The sequence below is a fragment of the Histoplasma capsulatum genome, genomic scaffold (assembly GCF_000149585.1).
Source record: "Histoplasma capsulatum NAm1 scaffold_7 genomic scaffold, whole genome shotgun sequence".
In the NCBI taxonomy this organism is placed as follows: Eukaryota; Fungi; Ascomycota; class Eurotiomycetes; order Onygenales; family Ajellomycetaceae; genus Histoplasma; species Histoplasma mississippiense.
The window spans coordinates 457,438-481,430 of NW_001813976.1; the positions used below are offsets into that span (position 1 = coordinate 457,438).

Here is a 23,993-nt window from a genome sequence, read left to right on the forward strand (position 1 = left end):
TTTTATTTCTTTTTCATTCCCTTTTGAGAGCCATGCTATTTATTGATCGCTATTTTCGGAGTTGGAGTGGACTATTGAGCTGCGGGTATCGTATTCAGGTCTATGTAAACGAGATATTAGCTAGCCGAAGAGACCTTCGCAGAAGGCCTCGTTGTCACTATGTTTGAGACAATGACATGACGAAATGTGATTATAAAAATACAAATTATTTACCAACAAGAACGGCTGTATTCTGTTATCGCCATTCCAACCCAACCTTGCGCACAATTTGCTCGGCGACATTCATAAACGCATTTCTCCTCGTGCTTTGCTGGTCGCTCTCTTCCGCTACAACTGTGGGATATCCCCTATCCGCATCTTCACACACTCGCGCATCAAGCGGAATGTCACCCAAGAAGTTTATCCCGAGCCGTTTACAAGCTGCCACCACCCCACCACCATTGTGTAATTCAAAACCATGCGCGTGCCCCGCCTCTAGATCATCACTAGGGGGCAGCGACAGTCCTCTCCTGGAGAATATCTTAGTCTCCTTGCCGCAATGTGGGCAGGCAAAATACGCCATGTTCCTAACCATGCCCAAGACGGGAACATGCAACTTTTCAAACAAGCCAAACCCTCGCACTGCGTCACGTAGAGCAATGTCCTGAGGCGTTGATACGATTACGGCTCCGTCGAGAATAATTTCCTGGCCAATGGTAAGTTGTACGTCGCCCGTCCCTGGAGGCAGGTCGAGGATGAGGATGTCGAGAGGACCCCAGGATACCGAGTGTAGAAGCTGATGCATTGCTTTGGTAACCATCAGGCCACGCCACGATATGGGAGTTGTATCCATTAGGGGTGAGGTTGGATCGTCTGTAAGATGTTTGGCGTCGGCAGGAGGAGGAGGAAGGAGATAGCCCATTGACATGGATCTGAGGCCGTAATTCGTAAGCGGGATGAGACAATTATCTGAAGTTTTAGAAACATAGTTAATCTGCATTAGTCTAGTAGATCAAATTGATCTCAGGGGATTACAAAGGGTCATACTTTCGTCAAGGCGCGGTTCTCCAGATAAGTTCAGGAGGGTCGGTATGGAAGGGCCAAAAATGTCGGTGTCGAGAATTCCGGTACGAATACCCCGACGGGCCATAGCCAGAGCAATATTTACTGTAAATATACTCAGCTAATTGTTCCCTAGGAACAAAACGTACCCCAACAGTGTGGCGCACCAGCAATTGTGGACTTTCCTACTCCCCCCTTAGCGGAAGAGACAGCAACAACCTTGTTGACATCCCGAATTTTCCTCTTTTCTGGGAGACCTCGTCGACGAGGGAACGATGGAGGAGTTCCAGATCGGGGCAAGCCCTACTTATTACATCAGAATCGGACAAGATAATATTAAGAACATGAAAGATGTACCAGCGGATTGTCATGATGAAGGGGTCGTAGCGTTGAAAAAAAGTGGCGACGCATTTTGGTTAGTGGTAATTGACTCTGATTTGCCTTCATGCTGGCGTATGATCACATCATGATAGCTGAATCTGACCCCAGTTCAAATCTCCGTCATGTTTTTGTGGGCATACAGTTGGTCGCTGCTGGGCTTTTAGGAGGTTGATATTGGTCATGTGACTCGGTAATGCCGCCTGCTTTGCCGAAGCCCACGGAAGTTTTATTGCCCGCTAAGCCAAAAATATATAATCATGTTAATAATATGTGAGGAGGAAAAAAAAGGGATCACAACTCCACACCCCGTTTTTTTGCCATACGGCGAGACTTGCCCCGTCAAAACAGTAATCATGGCAAAGAGACATGATCGGATGAAGTCTCTAGCAGAGCAAATTGCTGACCTACAAGATCCAACTCCGAAAGGTGAGCGCTCATACTGTGCAAAAATTCTCTTGGTCTGTGCTGGTAACTGACAGCCGAGCTATATGTATAGACTTTGACCCAGAAGACTTAAATGACGGCGAAGAAAGCAGCGACAATCAATCATCTGGAGCGGAGGACGGTAATGCTAACGCCGGCCGGGAGCATTACATATCTGTTGGGTGAGTGGGTCTGATTTCACTCTCAACCATCATTGACTGATAAATTTCTGGCTGACACTGCCAACAGAAAGAGCAAGCTCCGCAAACCGGAAAGAGTGTCTCTCGGACGCGAATATGCTGGGTCACGAGTTAGTAGAGAAGCACTTGAAAGCGACGGGAGCGAAGACGATACATTCCGCAAGGATACAAGCGACGAGGTTATGTCCGAGTCAGCTGATGAGCTGGACGAATCGGAGAACGGACGAGTGGGAGAAGATAGTTCTGATGCAGAATCTGAGGATATGGATAATGGGCTAGGATCTGGTGGTGAGCTAGATGGAGTAACTGATTCTGAAGACGATCAAGAATTTGGGGATAGCAATGATGACGAAACGAGCGCGCCGGCCGCATCAGACGATCGCGCTGAAATTAGGCGACTCATGGTTTCTGATCACAAAACTGTCGCAGCGTCATTATCTCAAGCTGCGAAGGCAGATGCTGCAAAGGGGAGTGCGATCAAGCGACAGCGGTCGGCGTTCGGTGCCATACTGAACGCACGTATCAAACTTCAGAAGGGCATTACAATTCTGAACGGTCTACCGTCTACGTTGAAGGATGATAACGCGATTGATCAGGCCTCGATCAAGTCTGCCGAAGCTGCGGCACTGGCCCTTTGGAGCACGATCGAAGATCTTCGACATGCACTTGTCGATGCCCAAACTAGCAGCATCTCTTCTAAAAAACGAAAACGAGGCCTGCATCCTTGTGCCTCCACCTCGTCGGCAGATATCTGGAACCGCATGGAAGAAATCGAAGCACAGTCACGGCCCCACCGCCGCGCAGTCCTGGATAAATGGGCATTAAAAATACGTGGCTCAAGGGCAGCACTGCCGAACGCCAGAGGTAAATTAATGAATCACGGAGCAGTTGACCAGCAAACAATAACTTCCGTACTGGATGCCCACATTGCAACAGAACTGGATAGTCACCCGTCCAAACGCACCATGACGGACAAAGTCCAACAACTTAAACAACCCAACGGCACTTCTAGCGCCTCACACGAGCTTAACGAGATTTACGACGACTCTATTTTCTATCAGGCTCTCCTCCGCGACCTTGTGGAGGAACGAATGTCAGCCAACAGCGGCGTCGAAGCACTTCAGATGCAGCTTCCCTCTCGCCTTGCTATCCACCCCACCACTGGGATGCGCAAGGATAAGGTTAAAAGATCTGTGGATACCAAGGCATCCAAGGGCCGTAAGATGCGGTATACAGTTCATGAGAAACTGCAGAATTTCATGCCTCCAGAGGACAGAGGTACATGGGGAGATCGCGCCAGGGGGGAGTTCTTCGCTTCCTTGCTGGGGAGAAGTGCGCGGGCGGTTTTGGGTGAGGATGATGAGGATGAGGACAAGGTTATGGACGATGAGGAGGATGTTGAAGAGGATGGACTCAGACTCTTTCGGAGTTAAGAAATAGGATAGAGGCCATTAATATTTCGTTCCTTATTGTTAGATTATTATATCTATGCCTGCTCTCCATTTATCGAGTACCGGCTTACTGATGTCTATATGTTCTATTGTCGATGCAACGCCATATCCGACAACGGCATTTATCCTCTACACGTATAAATCTTCGAAGGAGTGGAATGCTCCACAGTATGAACAATGGGCAACGGTAATCGTCCGACGACACTTATTCTCGCTCTTATTAAACCTTAAAAAGGTTTTCCCATCGCCTAATTGAAGAGCTATCAACAAGGAAGAAACCTTACAGATCCGATGTCTGTTTAGACTAGTATGAATCGTGTTAATTATATTCCATGCTACTCGTTATGTTTGAAGTGATTGCTTGCTGTTAGAACGCTAGTTTCTATCATTTGTCTTGATTTGTCATATAGAAGTGAGGGACATGCAGTTTCAGGGGGGAATCCAGCTCGATATGTTCGACATCATGTAAACTAGTTGGCACTCGACGGATTTTTTTGCTATCCCATTTGTGAACCCTCCGGCATCGGGGCGCTTCAACAAAAAAAATATATCCGCATGCAAAGGCAGAAATAAACTGAAGACCACCCACGTATCGCATTACCGACATTGCCCCTGACGGCAAACCTCAAACCTCGCACGGTCTGAGGAGGGAGGACTTCGGGTGGAAGACGGCTAATATATTACCCAAATGTATCCATGGTACGGTACATCTTTCGTTGCCGGCATTACCTGGGAAATAGAAATAAAGGCATAGTCGGTATGAGGCCGCCTGGGATATATTCATCTCCTCGCGCATTGCTTATCCTATTTCGTCGATTTCAATTATTATGGACCAGAAACACTACCTACATACCATCCTCTGGCGTGGGTCCCCAAGCTAATAACAACGCGTATATTACTTTCCCCATGCAAGCAAACCGGAGGGGTTACGCTCCGTTAGGCCCTTTTCAATCCAGTACAATAATTGAAACAGTTTGTCGACTAAAACAGGAAAAAGTCGTGCATTTCATTTGATCAGATAAATTCATTAAAAATGAAAAAAAAAAAAAAAATGAAATGAAATGAGACAATGAAATTGGAAAAGATGGAGTAGCGGCAATGCATCTATCGAGAGGTAGGGGGGAGGGGAAGGCACTACCATTTCTACAAACGCCTTCTGAAGCAAGAAAAAGATTAGTCGAATATTTTGATGTGAGGCTCCCTGCCATCGGATTGGTGTGGTAACAAACTAGGGAATCTGCTCAAGATACCAAGATGCAAAGTCAGCGATGAGAAATGCCAAATAATTAAAGACGAGAAGGGATAAGCGAAATTATATTAATTGAAGTCTCGCCGCAACAGGCATGGGAGACAAGGGATTTTAACGAAGGAGATATTTTCCGAGGAAAGTAAGGGGAAGACTGCTCTCGTAGAAAACCCATTCGAACCAACTGTATGAAAATCGAGCGTAATCAATAATCGTCTTCGGCTTGTTGATAGATATGACGGCTTCGTGCTGGATCTTTACGCATCTGTTGGCCAGAGCCAGTAAAACCAACTACATCAAGGGGGAAAAATGAAAAAGAAGAGAGTCAGTGATTGATTCGAATTTCCATGAAATATGTAGCATGGAGTGTAGAGTTCAGCAAATGAGCGTATATATATTTTAGAAAAGGGGTGGGGTAGAGAAAATTCTCACCTCGAGCATTGATCCCTTCCGGAGTCCGAAACATGCTTTCCTTCTTCCCAGCCTTCCCGAGCTTACTCTTAGCCGCAAAATCCTGCCATTTGCTCTTCCCAGCCTCCAGTTCCCGATTGGCTCTGACTTTTCGGGGGACCTTAGCTGGGCGCATGGGGCCGTCGCCTGCCTTGCTTGGCTCCTTGCGCGCCTGGGTAGCCAGAGCTGGGTTGATATCTGCAGCAGCAGAAATTACGCTCGAATTGGCCGGAAGCGTCTGTGGGGATACGGAGCCTGATAGTCCATCAGCCTTGCGTTTTCGCGTGTCAATGATGGGTTTAATGTCTTTCGCAGTCAGGGTTTCAGTTGTCCCGTATGACTTGAAAGAAACAATGTAGATGGGGTTTGTGGATGAGCCTGTTATGGATGTGATGCGGGCGGGATAGAATGTGTTATCTCCGGAGGCCCATCGGGCTAGGACATTATCATTTACAGATAAAGAGACCGGAGGTGAGGGCTGGGGTTCTTCGGGAGGAGTGGGCTCAACGGTGGGTTTTCGGTAACCCGCTTGGTATGCCGGGTGGTTCTCTTTCGACCATTTTTCTTTTGCAGGAGGAGGGGAGGATTTCGGCTTCTGTGGAGAGGGTCGTAGCTCTGAGATGGATTGTTCCGTGAGGGATATGAATTCTTCAAGCTCCGTCTTCAGTCCCTGCAGTTCGGCATTATCTGGGTCTACCTGCAAACTCGATTGAACTGCCTCAAGCTATAGGATATATTAGTACCACGTAAAGCGTGTCTCTGGATTCGTAAGCGCGGAGGAACCTTGGGAATTCGAAGAAGGGAATGAAACTACGAGAAACATACCTGGACCTTGAATTCCTTCACTTCAGCCTCGAGGGAGGCGAGCTCTGTGTTCATTTTTTGGACGTCACCCATGTAAACAGCGACTGGTGGGTAAAAAGAAAACAGGAAACGAAGCAACTCTAATGGAGACTGACGCTTCCTAGCAGAGGTATACAAAAGCAGCCTGGGCCAGAACTGTTGAGCGTCAATGCGACCACCGACAATGATATGATGGGTGAGGCAAGAGAGTCCCGTGATGATCATCAAGCTGGCCAAAAAAGTTAGCGGAATCCGATACTTCCTATTACAGACTAGCGCACAGCACATCTATGAATATGAAACCAAAAAAAAAAAAAAAAAAAAAAAAACCTGCTTCTGGCCCTAGGGTTGGCTCAGGGCAATGTGAATGACCACCGGTGGAATTGATGAAGAGACTCATGGTACTCGTGGAGAAACAAAACTGGTTGGAAACTCCGATTCTCTTGCAGAGTCAGCATTTATACTTTTATATAGTTAACTAATCTGCTTCAATTTACTATTGAGAATCTATTTCCCTGATAGAAGATTTTCCAACTGATAATCTTTCATCACTCTCATAAATATCTTATTAAATGAATCAAATACTATTGTCTGATCTGAGAACTCACATTCATTCTAAATAACTGTAATAGGAGCAACGGAAGTATCTATATTAGAAAATAGCTACGTGGTGATAGAAGGGCATAGAACATCAGCGATAGGCTTTGAATAGTTATAAGAGATTGCTACCTTATTAATATCTTCGTGCGTACTTCACACTGCTCTTGTAACTACCCTTGTAGCATACCTCTTACAATAACATCACTACTCTTGACATCTATAAATTATCAATTACTTCAGTTCTAACATTCCTTACCTCACTCGGCATCCTAATATCTACGCTACGGTATCTAAAATAATGTATCTGAAAGGTTACACTCAACAGTGAGTGCTTAATGCGGTTGAGCCTCGTTTCTACAAAGCGGGCTCCACTTTTTTTTTAAAGGTCCTATTCCAAAACCATAGTTACTACGCCCTTGACAGATGACTTCCAGCAGCGATAAGATTGCTTAGTTAAAAAGTTAAGGGTTGGTTCAACGGTAGGTGTGTCCTCGAGACTACACGAGGGGTCAGCCGACGTGTAACCTGGTGTGGTCCTCTGTTTTACGGAGACGCATTTCAAAAGTCTCATCAGCGCTATATCAATATATTACATGCATATCACTGAACCCACTACACACATCTAGGGAGGACAGGCCACTAGGCCTGGGCATCATACGGAGTGCACAGCTCCAGAAATGGCATTTTCATTTCATATCATTGTTTGACGCAGCAGATAGATGGTTGGTTAAAACAAAGCTGTTTGTTTCTAGCCCGCAATTTTGAAACCAAGGCTCCTCATAAATCCGGGAACCTGGTCGAGATTGGGCACGTCAGCTGGTCAGACAGGCACGGGCAGTGGCGGTTTTGGCGGAGATTGGATGCCCGTGTTGGAGTATTAGTGGTTATACGGAAAATAGAAGTGCAGCACATTGCGCTGTAGGATCATGCTGGCTAAACTATCGGCTTCCTCCTTGTTTTTTCCTTTTTGTAGATGAACGTCTTCTGCTACTACTATTTCTTCGAGTTTGCCGCTTGCTTTGATTTTCGTTTTTATAACTTTTTCGAGATACCATCATGTCAATAGCCTCGTCCTCATCAATTACCCCACGGAAGCGGCTATCCCTGACTCCCGACTCAATTGTCGCCGAATATCCCATCCTGATAATGCTTACTCCTTAAATACTGCTCACAGACCCCACAACAAAGCGAGAGGAATCCATTTATGTGGCAAGGATGGCTGCTTCTGTGTTTTCGCCTCTCTAGCAGTCCACGATTCGGCACAGCTTATGAAACGATACTGGTCAAGGCTGTGATTAACTATTTATACGAATCTCTGTCAGTAATTAACCTGGAGAATGTTACAGCTTCGCCTGCCAGATGTGCCGGGCGTTGCATTCGTTTCTCGACCTTTCATAAGATCAGCTTTTCGTGTCATTCGCCCAATTTGCGATCATGTTCCCGGGCCAGAGAGAGGGAAATGCATCTGGGACGGCCATGCATTTGTGAAGAACAATCCCCTGCATCTTGCAATTTCGAGGCTCTTCACAAAGTTCCTTTTATACCCCGCTGGATCCTCCATGGATTAAGTCTCGTCCTCGTTCCCTGAAGGTGTGCCTCCTCTCACCTACACCTCTACTCTTGGATCTTGAAATCCATACGGGGCACATTCCCATCAACTCCTCTTGCCTCGTAACTAGGCAAATTCTACGGTGGCCAATATGGTGATTACCGCTCTGTGCCAATTGACCTTGCTTGGGCTGGCAAGCGCCCAGGTTGTCAAACGTCCACTCCTCAACTCCGTCGATGAGTTGCTTCCCAAGATCGATGCTGTTCTACCGGCTGCGCAGAAGTACAGTTTGACGAAATGGACTACAGCTGAGGGTAAATACTTCAACCGTCTCCTTTCTTCTTCTAATCGAGCTACATCTCAGCGATTATATGCTAGTTGTAGCGTGGAGTAGCACCTTGGGGGTGGGCTGGGAGGGCGGGTAGGAACCATCTGCTGACTTCTTTCCTGCTTATTTGCAGTTGACCAAGTGGTGCCACTTAACCCACTTTGGCGTGATACCCTTGAGGACGAAGACAGCGAATTCTATTGCAAAAATGACCTTACTGTCTACAATGTCACTTTCATCGATGTGAGAGAAAGCAATTATATTCCTTTGCACCTCCCTTTATAACATTTATTTCGCTAATTTTCCGAGTCTACAGTGCCCCGAGCCCTGGCTTGTAGGCCACTGCGCCAAGGCGGAGACAACCAAAGAGGCCACATTTGACTTGCTTGGGCGTCTCCCGTCAAGTGCCCGTGGTGTGATATCTGATCTTCTGCTCACGGTAATGAGGCCAGGCTTCAGCATGCGAGCGGCCTATGAGAATTCTGTGGTTTTTGCAGCAAGACCTGCACCATACGATGAGTTCAGAATGATGGTGACAGCACTCCGGATCGGATCGCCTGGCATCCCTGAAGACGAGTTTGAAGAGGCTGTTGCTGCTGACAGCTGTGTAGCTGATCAACCCGCTGCAGACAAAATTGAAAAGGAGGGTGAATATCAAAGTGCTCTAGAGGCCGGTTTGATAGTCGTGGCGTATTTAAAACTCGTCAAAAGTCCTCCTTTGGACGCAAGCTGCATGCAAAAACAGCTCGACTTTCTGAAGCCGTATCTGGATGCAAGATGGGATGCGCCGGGCGAATGTCCGAATAAGGTGCCACCCAACATTTCCAAGTACAAGTAAGTACGCAACGTGTAAACCACTATTATGATTCCCTTGCGAAGAAATGTTGTCAGTGATGAGTTTCAATAACTAAGGAATACATTAGGCCTGTCGCATTCCCGGATGGACTACAGGTACTCGATGTCGACCCTGTTCCGGCACCTCGTGCAACAGTGGTTCAATGGGACAAGTCTGATGGCTATCCTGAGCTTTGCTGGAAGCTATCTCAAATACCTAAGATGGGCGGACCCGATCCGTGGTGTAAGGCTGAGAACCTGAATATTTACAATGTCACCTACTCAGACTGTCCGGATCAGGACCCCTGGGCCCTCTGCCATTGCAGTGACGCCCAAATTTCGGCGGATTCCATGGTGACAAAGTTTGGTCGTCTGACTCCGGGCCTACGAAGCCATGTTCGCCATCTGCTCGTCCTCAACTATGATGGTATCGGCGCCAGTGATAGTGCGCCAGACTATCAATTTATCTTTTCTGCAGGCGACGCTCCGGACAGCTCACTCATGACCGCTGCAACCACCTTGCTTGCCGACGGATTCTACTACACCGATACTTGGATAAACGCCACCTCACGGGATACATGCTGGCCGACGATGCCCTACAACGTCAAATCACCATGGTATGAAATATTTTCTGCAACAGGTGCGATATATCTTTACGATAGCAGTGGCAAGTCGATGCTCGAGCGCGGGTATGATGTATCCTGCATGTCAAATGGGTTGAGGGCGCTGGGAGCCTACGATGGTAGCGATTTTAAACAAGGAGGCAAATGCTTCAAGCGAAAACCCAACGACCCGATCGTTCACCCTGATACCAACAACCTTCTACCCTCAGGGCCAAATGCGGTTAGTGAGGGGATAATGAAGAAGCTATTCCGCCCCTCCTCAGTCTGGAAGGAAATAAGAAAAAGTAATTAGGGGGTAGTAAGTTCATCCGGTGTCTTGATAGTGCCTGATTCTTCTTTGATGGTAAAGAGAATGGCGTGATTGACTGGAAGAGAAAGGGTCCTTGATAACTTTAAGTTATTAGCTAGGATTTTTTCCTTTCGATGGACGATGGGGTTTCTTCAATTGGGGGGCCACTTTGTAATTTAATTAGTTGAAGAATCTTCAATGATAATGTCATATTCTTCCGCAAAAAATGCGTTGAGAAATGCACCTCGCGTTGGCTGACCTAATAGATTAATTTACTACATACAACAACACACCCCCATGTAGACTTGACCGGTGGGACCATGAATTACACATTTGGTTTGGTTTGGTTTGGTCCCAGTCCATTTCTTGGCGTGATTTTAAGTTGGGACCAGGATCAGAATGGGAGTGTAATGAGATCAAAATTTTCAGAAAATGGAGTGTAAAAGGATCAGATTTAAGCCTCACATGATCGGAATGGAACTAACAGATCTTGATATTTGGTCCCATCCTGATGATTTTATAATACCTATCTAGATATCAATCTGATGATATGATTGGTGGAGGTATTACCCCTATCTTGCTTATTCAATGGCTTGCTATTAGATCCCCTATCTGCCACTGCAGCACTGCCAACCTGTCTACATCTGTACTGCTGCCAATATTACCTATCGCTGCCAACCTATCTACCATTACTAGTTCAAAATAGGACTAGGGCATAAATACACTAAACTTCTTTTGATAGGTAACGATTTTTGGTAGCGCTCATGGCATTATATTATATACAGATTACGGATAGAGTAAATCATATCAGAATCAGTAATTTATAAGAAGAACATGATCTGGGACTAGATTTATAATACAAACAGTGTAAAGTGATTAATTTGATAAACCATATATGGGACCAGGACTAAGATATTTGATAATGGGACTGAGGAAAAATTTAGTCCCAGTCCCATGCATGGTCACACGGCCAGTCTAACCCCCATGGCAGGAGAACAACATGCCATGAGGTTTTTACGATAGGTAGGATAAATGAAACCTGGGCACTTAAGAAGATAAGACGAGCGAAAGAGAGAGGCAAAAAAAGGGCAAGAAAGAGAAAATATACAAAGAAAGTAAATGGACTTGGAGGGGAAGCTGGGGGCAAAAGGACACCAATGATGCTGCTCCTTAAACTGTTCACTCACCCGCTCTCTGTATCGTGACCTCAATCTACAGCATGAATTGGACTACCTCAAGGCTACATCCATTCAATTAATTCATTCGGCATACATACAGCACAATCGAACAAATGATGGCATATAGTTATTGTAATACATGTACTCCGTACTGTACTATCAATCAACAGCTCTAGTGGAATACTATTCCAACACTGAAGATATGATTGATATAAGAAACTGAATGAAGTCTTAGAAAATATTCTTTCTAATCAGAAAATGTCGCATCTCAATTTCCCAGAACGGTGACTAAATTGTGTTTTCCAGAGCAATATCAGAAGCCCCCCTCAGCAAGAATTGGATGACATTGCAATCCGCTACTGCTTTGGTGACTGAACTATTTGCAGCTTGAATTTGTCAATTTCATCAAGAGCCTCACGTTCTGAATGGATTATGAAGCTCAACAAACATTTTAGAATTAGCTATATGATATGATATATTCAGTCTATATCGTTGTTGAGATAACTGCATATGTTTGAAAAATAGCGTCGCCTCGGAGCATTGGAAGCGCCAAGTGGTGGATTAACCACGTTAGTAACTATCTTATCAAAAAAGTTTAAGCTCGTTGATGGCTCTGCATTTGCCATGGTTGCGAATTTTGAGTTTCCATTCCCTATCCACGTTCAACATGCAGAAAAAGTACAGAAGTAGAGACAAGTGCCATTTGAGAAATGTGACATTCAGAGAAGACAAATGCCTGATCGTAGCATTCGAAAACGAGGCGCTCTTCCCGGCCACAGTCACACCCCGTACAGAGGCTTTCCCGTGCCGTCAGACCACGGGCTGAGAATTTGCCGGACAAGAGGCTGCTTTCTCATTGGGGGCTCGTGTCTGAACGGCATCGGAGTCGGGGCAACTCTGTCCGGTCGAAAGCTGGAACCAAAGGCTTGAGTCATTCCTAAAGTTTCTCTGCGGTAGAAAGCTGACGTAGGTGGAGACCCCCAGCTGCAAAAAGGCGTGGCGCTAGAAGGGGTGAAAAAGTTTCCAAGGGGAAAGACGCAGAAACAAAGAGAAGTCCGTCCAAGGGAGTCCTGAGGGGCAATGGCAATGGCAAAGGGGACTGATCAGCGATGCGACAACCTACAGCCTGAAGCCTGAAGCCTGAAACCCGAAGCCTGAAGCCTGAAGCCGACGCCTTGTTTGAATCCTGGACGACCAAGATGGTGAATTCCAAGCTCCAACATCTCACGGAACATTGCACCGCGATCTGTGGGAGTCCGCTCCTTTTAAGGCGCGAACCACCGATCGGGCTACGGAGGCCCAGGGAAGGGTCCAGGGAAGGGCCCAGGGAATGGCCTGGGGAAGGGCCCGGGGAAGCCCAGGGAAGCCCGGGGAATCCGACGCCGGATACGACCTCCCCCACGGCTGGATTTATAATCACCAGGCAGCGCCTCTAAACCGGCACGAAGCAATTGCCCGATGTCACCTAGCGGCCCCCGCTGTCGTGCCAATCGACCGCGATCGTCGACCCCTCAATGTCCTCCAATTGGCCAATGGGCCTGGTCTGGGCCGCGGTGCTGCTTTTGCGGCCGGTAGTCCCTCATCCGGGCCTCAGGCCTCAGCCGCTGGGAAGTTGTAAAGCGTAGAGCGTGCTCTCTTGCTCCTCCTCGCACATCCATCATTCGGCATCATCAATCATCAATCATCATCCCTCATTCCCCATTCCTCATTCTTCATTCTGTCCCTCTCCCACACCATCGAACCATACCCTCGTTGCTTAGCCCCGTCACTGCCCTTAGTAGCAGCATAAGCCCTGGAGCTGCTCAGGTCCATCTCAGCTCAGCTCTTCATTGCCTCCCATCGCATTCGTCTGGAACAAGCCTGGGAACGTCCCTCCGTTCTCTCCAGAGACGGCCCTCTGGAACCCATTTTCTCTGTTTCATCCATTCTCAGCTAGTACCCCTAGGGAATATCTCGTCATTGGCCTGTTTCTTCTGCCTTCAAAAACTAGCCTCGGATTAATTCCATTCCTTCGCTTGCGTCATAGCCTCAACTGCCTGAGCGATCTTCCTCCTGGCACCCCCGCGGAAAGCGAGGGAAAGAAGAATTCCAGCTCGTCTTCCTTCTTCCTCTCTTTCTTCACATCTCCTCGTCCTCCCTTCAACAACCTCTCTGTCCGACCTCTGCTTGGACAAATTTCCGTACTACCCGGATTTCCCCTCTTTCTCTATCCCGGACTCGCCTCCCAACAGAACTTTTACCAGCGTGCTTTGTTGTGCCATCTGCGCCCCAGGGACTCCGATTTCAACGAACTTTCCACGCCTCTTAACACCTACCTTCTAAACTATTGTCGGGTTAGATATTTCCGAAAGCTGCTCGATTGCGTCTGACGCCTGATATTTGCCCACCTTGGCAGATGGCCATAGCTTGATCATCTTCACTAGTTTCCCTCCAAGCCAACCTCTTATTGAAAAAGTTTTAAACTCTCCTCTTTTACAATCCTCTTTTCTTCCAACAGCCTAATTCCAATAGTCTTTGCTGTTGAGTCGTTGAATTTCACGAGATACTCTGTGTACGGATACGTTGGCGATGTCGGATTTCGATTCCCTCTATCAACGCAGTCTGTATCTGTCACCGGACCAACAGGACCTTCTCCTCGCAGCACTTGCCTCTGGCGATAAAACCGCCAAGATGGCCAACGGCCAGTCTCAACCTAATCCCCCATCGGAAGCCAAATTTCCAGACTCTCGGCCCAACTCATCCTCTCCGCAAGTTAACTCTTTTGACAATACTGGGATATCCAACCGGGATATATTTGAATCCCCACCGGATGAGCCTCTTGACATTGCACAGCTAGGTTTTGAAGGGAGCCCCTTTTTGGGTTTCGACCTTGACGTGGATTTTGACCCACGTGAGGATTTGATTGGGGATCTCCCTGGGCCTTCACCAAATGGTGACGATATCGAACAGGGGGAAAAGAGGAAAAGCATTGACGGGAATGAGGAGGCGGAGGTTGGAAAGAAACGAAGAGAGACCGATGACAAAATGGCTAAGAAGCCTGGCCGAAAGCCGTTGACGTCGGAGCCAACTACCGTATGTGCTTTGATACCTTCCCCCCCATCCCTATCTACCCTCCTAACGTTCACCTTTCATCAATTCCCGGAGGGGTCATCCTTTGGTAAGAAATAGTTATGTCTGTTTTGCTTAATGATATCCTCGTGGTAGAAACGTAAGGCGCAAAATCGAGCGGCTCAACGAGCTTTCCGGGAACGAAAAGAGAAACATCTCAAGGATCTCGAAACAAAGGTGGAAGAGCTGGAAAAGATTTCCCAGTCGACGAATACTGAAAATAAACTTCTTCGTGCTCAAGTTGAAAGGCTCCAGGGCGAAGTGAAGGAGTATCGCAAACGTCTGCCATGGGTAAACGGTGGAACCAGTTTGCTGCCGACGACGAGCTCTAGAATGCGTGGTTCGGAATATAGAGATAATTCCCTTCTCAATGGCAATGACTTCTCCTTCCAATTCCCCAAATTTGGCGATCTCCCTGGTTCTCACATGTTTGGCGATGGTTTACCAAAGGCGCCATCCCATCAAGCCAAGCGTGGAAGCGCATCTCCGACCATTCTTGGATATGATTACAGGACACCCGCAACTAGTGTAAACTCATTCAAAAGCGCAAACGTCGCATCACAACCGCAAAATTTTAACCTTAGAAATACCCCTCAATTTGTGCGAACGCCCGATAGTATGCATTCAGCAGACACCGCCAAATCACAACGCCGAAACACGACTGGCATAGAAAACATCAATGGGTCTTTAGACAACTACCCAGGCCGCCCGTCTAGAAATAACACGGGTTTATCCTATACTAGTACTAGATCTGGCACCAATTCTAACAACTATGCAACGTATCAAATACAGAATTACGGCAGTTCCAACGCTTCAAATTCCGCCTCTCCCTCCGCCTCTTCAGAATCTCAGCATCTCTCATCTATAGGTACATCGCCAGAACCCAGTGTGAGCTCACCATCAATTGGGAAACTTGCGGAGTCCGGATTGAACACAATTAATGAACAAAACGGAAATCATCCGGAGGGAGAAGGTGAGAAATCTTTCTACGAAAAGCTTGGCCGGGCCTGCGGTTGCGCTGAGAACCCAGTTCCTGCTGCCTTGTCAGATTCTAATCGTCTTCCCAAACTTCCAGATCATAACAATCATAACAACAACGCCAATAACAGCAGTAACAACAACATCAACTTCCCAGGAGATGGCCTGTTAGGGATCGACTGGCTCGCCCAACAAAATGGCGGCCAATTTGACCCTGTCTTGTTCGGTGACTACCGCGATCCCCAAGACGCGGTTCTCTCACAAGACTTTGGAAATTTCTTCAACGACGCGCTGCCGTTTCCCGAGTTTGGAGGTTCACTGGATTCACTCAATGAGCTGAGCAACGGTAATGCCACAACCACCTTGGCACCCACAACGCCGCAGAAACATGACCTGCTCAAACAAATCGATAACGTTGTCGAGGGGAAGGATGATGAGAAGGTTGTGCCAGCAGAGGACCCCTCGCAGGTGTTATCTTGCACAAAGATATGGTATGCGATTAGTATATTTTATTATTTCTATTACTATTTTATCTACCATCCACCGCCATTGATGCCCTCACGGTCCAACTCTGTGTCTAACACCTCACAATCTAGGGACCGGTTACAATCGATGGAGAAATTCCGCAACGGCGAGATTGACGTGGATAGCTTGTGCAGTGAATTGCGGACAAAAGCGCGCTGTTCGGAGGGTGGTGTTGTGGTTAAGCAGGATGATGTGGAGGCTATCATCTCTCGCGCGGAGTAGGGTGCGTGTAAGGAGACGCTATCTAATATGAAAATATACTAGTACTTGTTTATTTACCCATGGATGTATTTGAGCAGTTTTTTGATTCTGTTGTTGTTTTTATGAAGGAAAGTAATCTGACACGCGGTAAAAGGGGTCATGAACTTGGTTTGGAGAGGTTGGAAATAGTATATATGAATCAAGGCAATATGGCAAGAAAGGGCGGATGGGAGAGAGATAGGAACAAGGAATACATATATCGCGATGAGACAAGAATTTCAAAACCCAAAGCAAAAATTCCTTTTTACATATTTGCATTATCATCACCATCGTCATCACTATTATTACCGTTATTCTCCGCATTTATGTACTGCACATGCGAAGCCTCCTCCTCCCTCTCTTTGTTTTTGTGTTGCCCTCTTTGCCTCCTGCGTAGAGTAGGTATGTATGACATTGGGACTCTATGTAAGTGACGAACCGCTATGCCAACAAAGGGTTAATCTTCAACGGTGGAGTCGCCAATATTAAGATCCTGAGTAATAAAAAAAACATGTTTCTCTCCCTTTCAAGAGTGCATTTTCTATATGGGTGAGCATGTTTATTTAGTCTCACCCAATGCTGCACTCACTCATTTCCCCCCTCGCTTTTTTTACCTTTGTCGGTCGTGCGCTTTTATAGATTCCACTCTTTATGCGCCAAATCAGCCTGTGCATTCTTCTGGCTTTTCTGACTTCCTGATTCCGGTGTCTGTTTTACATTTCAATTGTGCAATTGAAAGTTCAAATTCTTGAACAGTATTAATCTTGATAACATCATTACTGTTCTATTTGGGTCAATTTCAAGTCCCTTTCGATCAATCGTCTGCATTTAGAAGTTGAGGCGTTTGTTTTGAATTACTACGATGCTATTCTAGCCAGGCGCTTTGCAAGCTCATAGAGCTCCTAACCTGCCCTGCTTTTATGCGGTAATGCAATGCTCCACTCATGCGCACTGCGCATCAGTCCCCATCAAGCGGATGACTTAATCATACCACGTGATCCGAGCCTCAACCTTCGCCAGAATCAACTTCGGATCCCTTTTCCTTTTGGTTCTGTAACCTCATCACCAAATAACCCGCGGGTTCTCTCTCTGCTCTTCTCTCGCTGGGACTTCTCTTCTCCTCTCTTCTCCGCTCCGTTGCCTGTTCTCCGGAACGTTGTCCTCCGGATCTTCTAACGTAACCCCCCAGTACTCCCCCTTTCCCTGCGCTTAATATTCCGCTTTTTTTGTCTTCTTTCCTCGTCTTTTCATCTTCGCGCGAAACAACCCTCCTCCCCTTTGGTTTCAAAGGCCTTGCATCTTGCACTTACACGTTGCAGCACGTTGCCTTCTCTCCAGCAGAGCTCACCTCTTTATTTATAATCCATATTGACTTTGGCATCCGCCTCGGGGAAACCCAAGTGGTAAAAAGGCTAGCTTTCGGCACATCCAATCCCGGTCAAATCTTGCATCCATCTTGACGTATTTTTCTGTCGCCTTCTTTCTTTCCTTTCATTGTTGCTTTTTTGCGTTCTTTCGAAACCGTCCATCTGTTCTTGTCCCAGATTAATCGGCGACGAAGTGACCGAACCGATCAAGTGCCTGAACGCTGAACCGCCAAACCGGACAAAAAAAAAAAAGAGGAAGCGCGTATCTACACCACCCTCTCCCCGCCTCCTCTTTCATTTTCTCAACCCGTTAACATCCATCAACCTGTTTGCCTTTCCTCCTGTCTATCCATATGGCTTCAGTATGTTTTCTCCCTAATCCTGCAAGTAGCTTACCTGATCGACATAAGCCGTCCTCTTATGAACAAACCTTCTCCCACAGCTCCCTCAATCCTTCCGCACTCGTTTTTTTTTTTTTTTTTTTTTTTTTTTGTGGAACGCGTGTATTCCAAGAGACGATCACTGACTTTCGGCGAAACGCACAAAAATAATAGCCCCGTCCCGCCCACACCTTTAACAACCCGGGTTACAATCTCGCCAACGGATCGACGAGCGGCCCCACTCCCGGAGCTACTGCGCTGCTCCCGAATAATGGCAGAGTGATTCAGACCGGTGGTGTGCGAGTGCTTTGCGTTGCGGATGTGCGAGGTATGCAGATTGCTGATCAACAATTCCTCTTTCTTGCTTGATCTATGTATTTTTGGCCTCTGGGCAAAAAGGAAGAAAGTTTCACTTGATTGTGTGGGAGGATATATATAGGCTTTTGAACGTCATATTTCTATCTGCTTATGTGTTGATAAACCCCCCGACTAACGAGAGCCTTTCAAATGGTCTTAGGAAACTTAAAATCACTCAATGAACTTGCCAAGCAGGCTCGCGCGGATCATATTATCCATACTGGCGACTTTGGATTTTATGATGATAGCTCTCTCGAGAGGATTGCGGAGAAGTATGTTTCTTTTCTTTTCTTTTCTTTTCTTTTCTTTTCTTTTCTTTTCTTCTTTTGGACCCATCCCCTACTTCAATTTCACAAATGTACACCTCCCAATTATGCCTTTAAACTAACCGAATTGATTTTTTTTACGCCCTTTGCAGGACATTGAGACACGTTGTTCAATACTCTCCTCTCCTTCCAGAGACAACCAAGAAAAGCATTGCCCAAGTTCCATCTCAGCAATCCATCAAACAACGATTCAGCCCAGAACAACTCCCCCTCTCCGAACTCCCGCTATTGCTCAACAAGCAATTGACACTCGACATTCCCGTATACACCGTTTGGGGCGCTTGTGAGGATGTACGGGTACTGGAAAAGTTCAGGTCTGGAGAATATAAGGTCGATAAACTACACATCATCGATGAAGCCAGCTCGAGGTTGCTGGATGTCGGTGGGGTGAAACTCCGCCTCCTTGGCCTGGGAGGTGCGGTGGTTATGCATAAGCTGTTCGATAATGGAGAGGGCAAGACAACGATCGCGGGCGGGCAGGGAACTATGTGGACAACGCTTCTGCAGATGGGCGAATTGGTTGATACCGCAAACCGCGTCTATGACCCGTCTGAGACTCGTGTTTTCGTCACGCACGCCTCGCCAGCTCGCGAGGGCATGTTGAACCAACTCTCTGTCACACTCAAGGCTGATTTCTCCATTTCGGCCGGGTTGCATTTCAGATACGGCAGTTCATATAACGAATTCAGCGTTAATCCTACTCTGGACCATTATCGTGGCAAATTGGCGGCATCCAAGGCTTCGTTTAACGACGTGTGGGACACAGTTAAGGGCGAGGTCGAGACTGCCATCAATGCCAACGAGGCCCAGAGAACCCTATTGGACAATGCACTAAATATCGTTGAGAAGATGCCGACAATCGCGAATGGCGGGAACCCCTTCGGAGGCCCTGTCGCAGCGAGCAATGCCGGCGCCAGGTTGATGAGAGTGCGTTCAAAAACATGTGGAATTTCAACCTGGCGGATGCTGCTTTCGGATACTTGGTTCTGGAAATCGATTGTGGGCGTATCGGCACGGAAATGCGTGCTCAGGGCTTCAACTTCTCACATCGTACTGGCAAGCAAGCAACCGCCGCACCCCCCATAACCCAACAACAGCCATCGACCGTGCCGGGCGCGCCGGGTCCTGGTGCTCACCCCGGACAACAAAGACCAACTGGCGGTGTTCAATTCGGACAGACACCAGTACCGAACCGTGGTGGCGCTGGGACCACGTATCAACAGCCAACACAGCCTCCACCCGCGCAAAACAAACCGGCGGGGCCGCTTCCTCCGAAAACAACCGCATCACCAGCGCCCGTAATTCCGAACAACAAAATTAATAAGCCCGCAACACCTCAGCCCACCGGGGCGAATGTCAACGTCCCCGCAAGCTCGACAGACAAAGCCAACGAGTCCAACGGCACAGCGCACGGTGCCGGTGACAGGACCGATTCCAGGAATGACTCCAGAACAGGGCCCCTTCAAGAACGCAAACAAAGCAGCGGCCTCTTCATCTCGAACGTAGACTCCGAACAAGCAATCCGCGACCTATTCACCGACGACGACAAAGCCAAGATCCTCAAGGTAGAGAAATGGGGCAAATTCAACCATGTGGTGACCTTCTCTACTCCCGAGGAAGCAAAGAGTGCCTTGGACCGACTACCGGCTGACCACAAGAAACCAAGCCCGCCGGGTCCGAACCGGAAGCCGAACGTGAAGATGTTTGAGGATCGCGGGAGCCGAAGGGATATTAATCGTGGGGATGGCAACGCGGGGACGTGGCAGGCTAGCAACCGCGGCGGTGGTGCGGCGGGCGCGGCTGCTGCGAACGTCGGACCGCGGAGTGGGTATCAGAGTGGCAGCGCTTCGAGCGATCTGGACATCGGACGGGGTCGTGGTGGGTTTGGTGGCGGGCGAGGTCGGGGTGGACGAGGTGGAGACAGAGGTGGACGGGGCGGGGATAGAGGCGCAAGGGGTGGCCGCGGTGGGTATGGCAGTGCTGGCGATCGCGGCGAACTGCGGGAGCGCGGTGGTGCTTCTGCTGGTGCTGCTGGTGGGAAGGGTGAGTCGCCGGCTCCTGCTACCACGACGCCAGCACCAGCCCCTGCGGGAGAGGCGAAAGGGGGTGACTAAATGCGGAGTCCGTTTGATTTTGTATGTGGACGGGATGGATATGGTTGGGTTTGGGCTGTTTTTTATCTGTTTTCTTTCTTTTTTTTTTTTTTTTTTTTTTTTTTTTTTTTTTTTTTTAAATGTGATGTGATCGTGTGTAAAACTTTTTTTTCTTCTCATTTTTTAATATAAAGTTTATGTTATCCTCATTTTCAATTCCTTTCTTCCCTCTCGAACTATTCAGCTCCTCCTCCTGTTTTTCCGCCCGTTCTTTATGGTCACAAAATCCATTCTTGCTTTCATTTCGTTTTTGTTTTTTTCTTTTTTTTTTTTCCCCTTTTCTCCTTTTCTCACTTCATTCTAAAGAATTTCGTATCATACATACATACCACAACTACTACAACTACAACCACAACTACAACTACAACTACAAGAACAACAACTACTACTACTACTTCTACTACTAGTGCCACGTACCTCGAGCTACTCCATATACCTACTACCTACGTAGGCGCACCTACTTCTCAAGTGGTGTCTATATTGCCGCATCCCCTTATCAACGGGGTTAGAAAAATAGGCAAACAAGCAAGCAAGCAAGCAAGCAAGGGCAGAGGACAAGAGAATAAATAAGAAGAAAAAATGATGTGTTTCGTTTTATTTAAATTGAAGTGGCTTACTATATACTATTAGTGAGCTGGAAAACTGCTAGGGCATGTCAATATGTATATATATATGTGTGTGTGTATGTATGTATATGTTAAGGGAGGCTGATGTAGTTGCATGGAGCTAGGCAAGGGCATTGCAAAAAAAAAAAAAAAAAAAAAAAAAAAAAGTTAAAATAAATAAATAAATAAATAAGAGAGTGTGGTTCCGCACCCATGTTGTCCCCCGAATTTATAACAGCCCTGCCGACCTAGATGGATTTTCGCTAGGAGATAGACACACGTTAACCGATCTATAGAGAATATAGTTTTTCGCAATATATTGGCGGTTTGGTCTCCTTTTCTGATTTGATATGTGTTCTTCCACGGGGAAATGAATGTATGGACAATCCCTCGCTCCCTTCTCCGCCCTAAGGCTTCCCCTTTGAAGGATTTTTTTCTTAGGCCACGGATGGCACTGGGACGCTCCCTTCAGCTGGGACTACAGTTTTGTCTTATGGCTAGATAAATGCAAGTAAAGAACAAAAATGGAGTGTGGGTTAGCATTAGCATGGAATCTCTGAAGAGCGAAAAGGCAAAAAAAAAAAAAAAAAAAAAAAAAAGGGAGTAATAGAAGAGGTATCTCACCATTTGCATAGAAGATATAATTATCGGCATTCCGAAACGCCATATCAGACGCCAGCGCGATCGACGCGTCTTCACCGTAGGCAATATCAGTCGTGGCGGGATAGTATACGGCGTCGATATGAGAGAACTCGTGGATGACAGTCAACGCTTGGTCCCCTGAATCGCACTCCTGTGATGACACACCAGCCGAATAGAAGATTGGACAATTGACAACGATATTCGATCCCGAGACTGCATAGGCGATCGCGCCCGGACGGGAGCAAACGTTCATTGCATCATGGCACTGGTACTTGACTGTTCCGGCAATTGAGCTTTCGGCTTCGTTGGCGATGGCGCGGAAGCGGTCAGAAACCTGTTTGCGGATGGTGCGGTCTGTCGTGCGGAAATATTGCTCGAATAGTCGCGCATCGCCGTGTTGAGCGGCACTGGAAGCTTGTGTAGCGATGTTGGAGGCTCTTTTCAGTGCGCGGGCGATGACGGCCTTTTGCTGGTCGTTACAGCCGCCGTTGTCAAGGTCGGCGCGACGGGCTAAATGGTGGTGTTTGGCGCGGGCGGAAAGAATCTTGGATGATTGTTTGTCATTGACCTTTATTCTGATTTCGTTGGACTTATACGGGATGATGCCGGCGATATGTGTGGATTTGGCATCGCTGAAAGGGAAGATGCCCTCGGCAGAGACAATGTAAGTACTGTTTTCCGAGAGGTCGAAGGTTTCCGCGAGGTCAAGTTCGGTTTCGATGGTTTGCCCAGGGGCAATGGGTTGGAAGGCATCTCTGGTTAGACTGGAGTGGTAGTGGCGGATATGAATGCCTTTGAAGGGCACTTCTTTTTCGGAGCCTGTGATGTATTGGCTTGAGAAGGTGATTCAAGTGTTGCAACATGGAAGACAAGGATGTAACATACCTTCTTTGTAGACTGTGACCTTCTTCGTGTGAGATTTGTCAAGGAGTGTGTTCACTATAAGAACAGGGGTCTCTGAAGTGCCAGTGTTCGTCACGGAAACATGGACCTTGCTATTCCCGGTTGCGGACAGGCTGACATTGAGGCCCTCAGTACGGCGCCTAATGGAGATAATGGCGTTGGAGTATACAGGAGCGAGCAGACCAGCTGCTACCAATAGAATCGAAGATATGTGCATATTAATAAGGAATGAACAAAGGAAAGCTATGGAGGAAGTAAAAAGAAAATAAGGGTGGGAGAACAGAGACAAAGAAACAAGAAATAAGCACAAGCAAATAGAGAAATGTGAGAAACGAAGGTGATGAGGGAAACGAAGTGGGACGGTGAGTTATCTTCATTGTTCACCAAGATGCTCCAACTGGAGAATTATAGAGCATGAAGCTCCGGTTCCATGAGTGGAAATGTTGGCGGGTCGGTTGAACTTTATCGAGGGGCAGCCCTCGCAAGGCTGAGATCGAGGCCATCTTTAGTTTTTCACCTCGAATTCTCTTCCCGGTGTTGGTAACGGAGGACCTGAACGTGCCTGGCAGGCATGTGATTTTTGGCACAAGGCGATTTCCTAGCATAGTCAGAACAGCACCACAGTCGGTAATCGAATGTTTGCATTCCTTGACCGGAGAATATGCAAGTCCAGAGTGGGGACAGCGGGAAGATTTGCCACCTTGTTTGCCACTTTTTTTTTTTTTTTTTTTCCTTGGAAAGGTTTGAGAGGAGCACATCCCCAGAGGGTCCATAATACTCAAATTCCAGAATATTGCATGACCACCTCGGTTCACGAGAGTTGCTGCTGAGAAGTGCTGAAACTTGTAAGGAACTGGATGTTGGGTCAACTTAGATAGCTCCGTCGATTATAGTGATAGGAAGGAAGGGATTGGAGATCTTGCGTATCATGTTTCAATATAGAATGACTTGAAACCTCGCAAGTTGCGACTCT

At 47.2% G+C, this 23,993-nt stretch overlaps 7 protein-coding genes across 7 annotated transcripts; 4 read left to right on the plus strand and 3 right to left on the minus strand.

Annotated features, from left to right (window-relative positions):
* Positions 1–94: 94 nt before the first annotated feature.
* HCAG_05782 (conserved hypothetical protein) lies at positions 95–1,452 on the minus strand (the record flags this gene model as incomplete). The annotated part of the gene is made up of 5 exons (XM_001538127.1): positions 95–100; positions 257–948; positions 1,027–1,146; positions 1,191–1,344; positions 1,399–1,452. The coding sequence occupies 5 exons, from the start codon at positions 1,450–1,452 to the stop codon at positions 95–97; spliced, it is 1,026 nt and encodes a 341-aa protein (XP_001538177.1).
* Positions 1,453–1,775: 323 nt separating this feature from the next.
* Positions 1,776–3,478, plus strand: HCAG_05783 (predicted protein; the record flags this gene model as incomplete). Its single annotated transcript, XM_001538128.1, has 3 exons — positions 1,776–1,848; positions 1,919–2,027; positions 2,095–3,478. 3 exons carry the CDS (start codon positions 1,776–1,778, stop codon positions 3,476–3,478), a joined length of 1,566 nt encoding a protein of 521 aa, XP_001538178.1.
* Positions 3,479–4,947: 1,469 nt separating this feature from the next.
* On the minus strand, positions 4,948–6,071 carry HCAG_05784 (predicted protein; the record flags this gene model as incomplete). The annotated part of the gene is made up of 3 exons (XM_001538129.1): positions 4,948–5,033; positions 5,175–5,916; positions 6,018–6,071. The coding sequence occupies 3 exons, from the start codon at positions 6,069–6,071 to the stop codon at positions 4,948–4,950; spliced, it is 882 nt and encodes a 293-aa protein (XP_001538179.1).
* A 2,264-nt stretch (positions 6,072–8,335) lies between these two features.
* On the plus strand, positions 8,336–10,261 carry HCAG_05785 (predicted protein; the record flags this gene model as incomplete). The annotated part of the gene is made up of 4 exons (XM_001538130.1): positions 8,336–8,498; positions 8,646–8,755; positions 8,829–9,346; positions 9,436–10,261. The coding sequence occupies 4 exons, from the start codon at positions 8,336–8,338 to the stop codon at positions 10,259–10,261; spliced, it is 1,617 nt and encodes a 538-aa protein (XP_001538180.1).
* A 3,845-nt stretch (positions 10,262–14,106) lies between these two features.
* Positions 14,107–16,269, plus strand: HCAG_05786 (predicted protein; the record flags this gene model as incomplete). Its single annotated transcript, XM_001538131.1, has 5 exons — positions 14,107–14,508; positions 14,641–15,160; positions 15,337–15,432; positions 15,620–16,013; positions 16,119–16,269. 5 exons carry the CDS (start codon positions 14,107–14,109, stop codon positions 16,267–16,269), a joined length of 1,563 nt encoding a protein of 520 aa, XP_001538181.1.
* A 1,738-nt stretch (positions 16,270–18,007) lies between these two features.
* Positions 18,008–20,831, plus strand: HCAG_05787 (conserved hypothetical protein; the record flags this gene model as incomplete). Its single annotated transcript, XM_001538132.1, has 5 exons — positions 18,008–18,016; positions 18,209–18,362; positions 18,552–18,663; positions 18,810–19,644; positions 19,779–20,831. 5 exons carry the CDS (start codon positions 18,008–18,010, stop codon positions 20,829–20,831), a joined length of 2,163 nt encoding a protein of 720 aa, XP_001538182.1.
* Positions 20,832–21,943: 1,112 nt separating this feature from the next.
* HCAG_05788 (predicted protein) lies at positions 21,944–23,237 on the minus strand (the record flags this gene model as incomplete). The annotated part of the gene is made up of 3 exons (XM_001538133.1): positions 21,944–21,972; positions 22,100–22,936; positions 23,003–23,237. The coding sequence occupies 3 exons, from the start codon at positions 23,235–23,237 to the stop codon at positions 21,944–21,946; spliced, it is 1,101 nt and encodes a 366-aa protein (XP_001538183.1).
* Between the last annotated feature and the right edge of the window lie 756 nt (positions 23,238–23,993).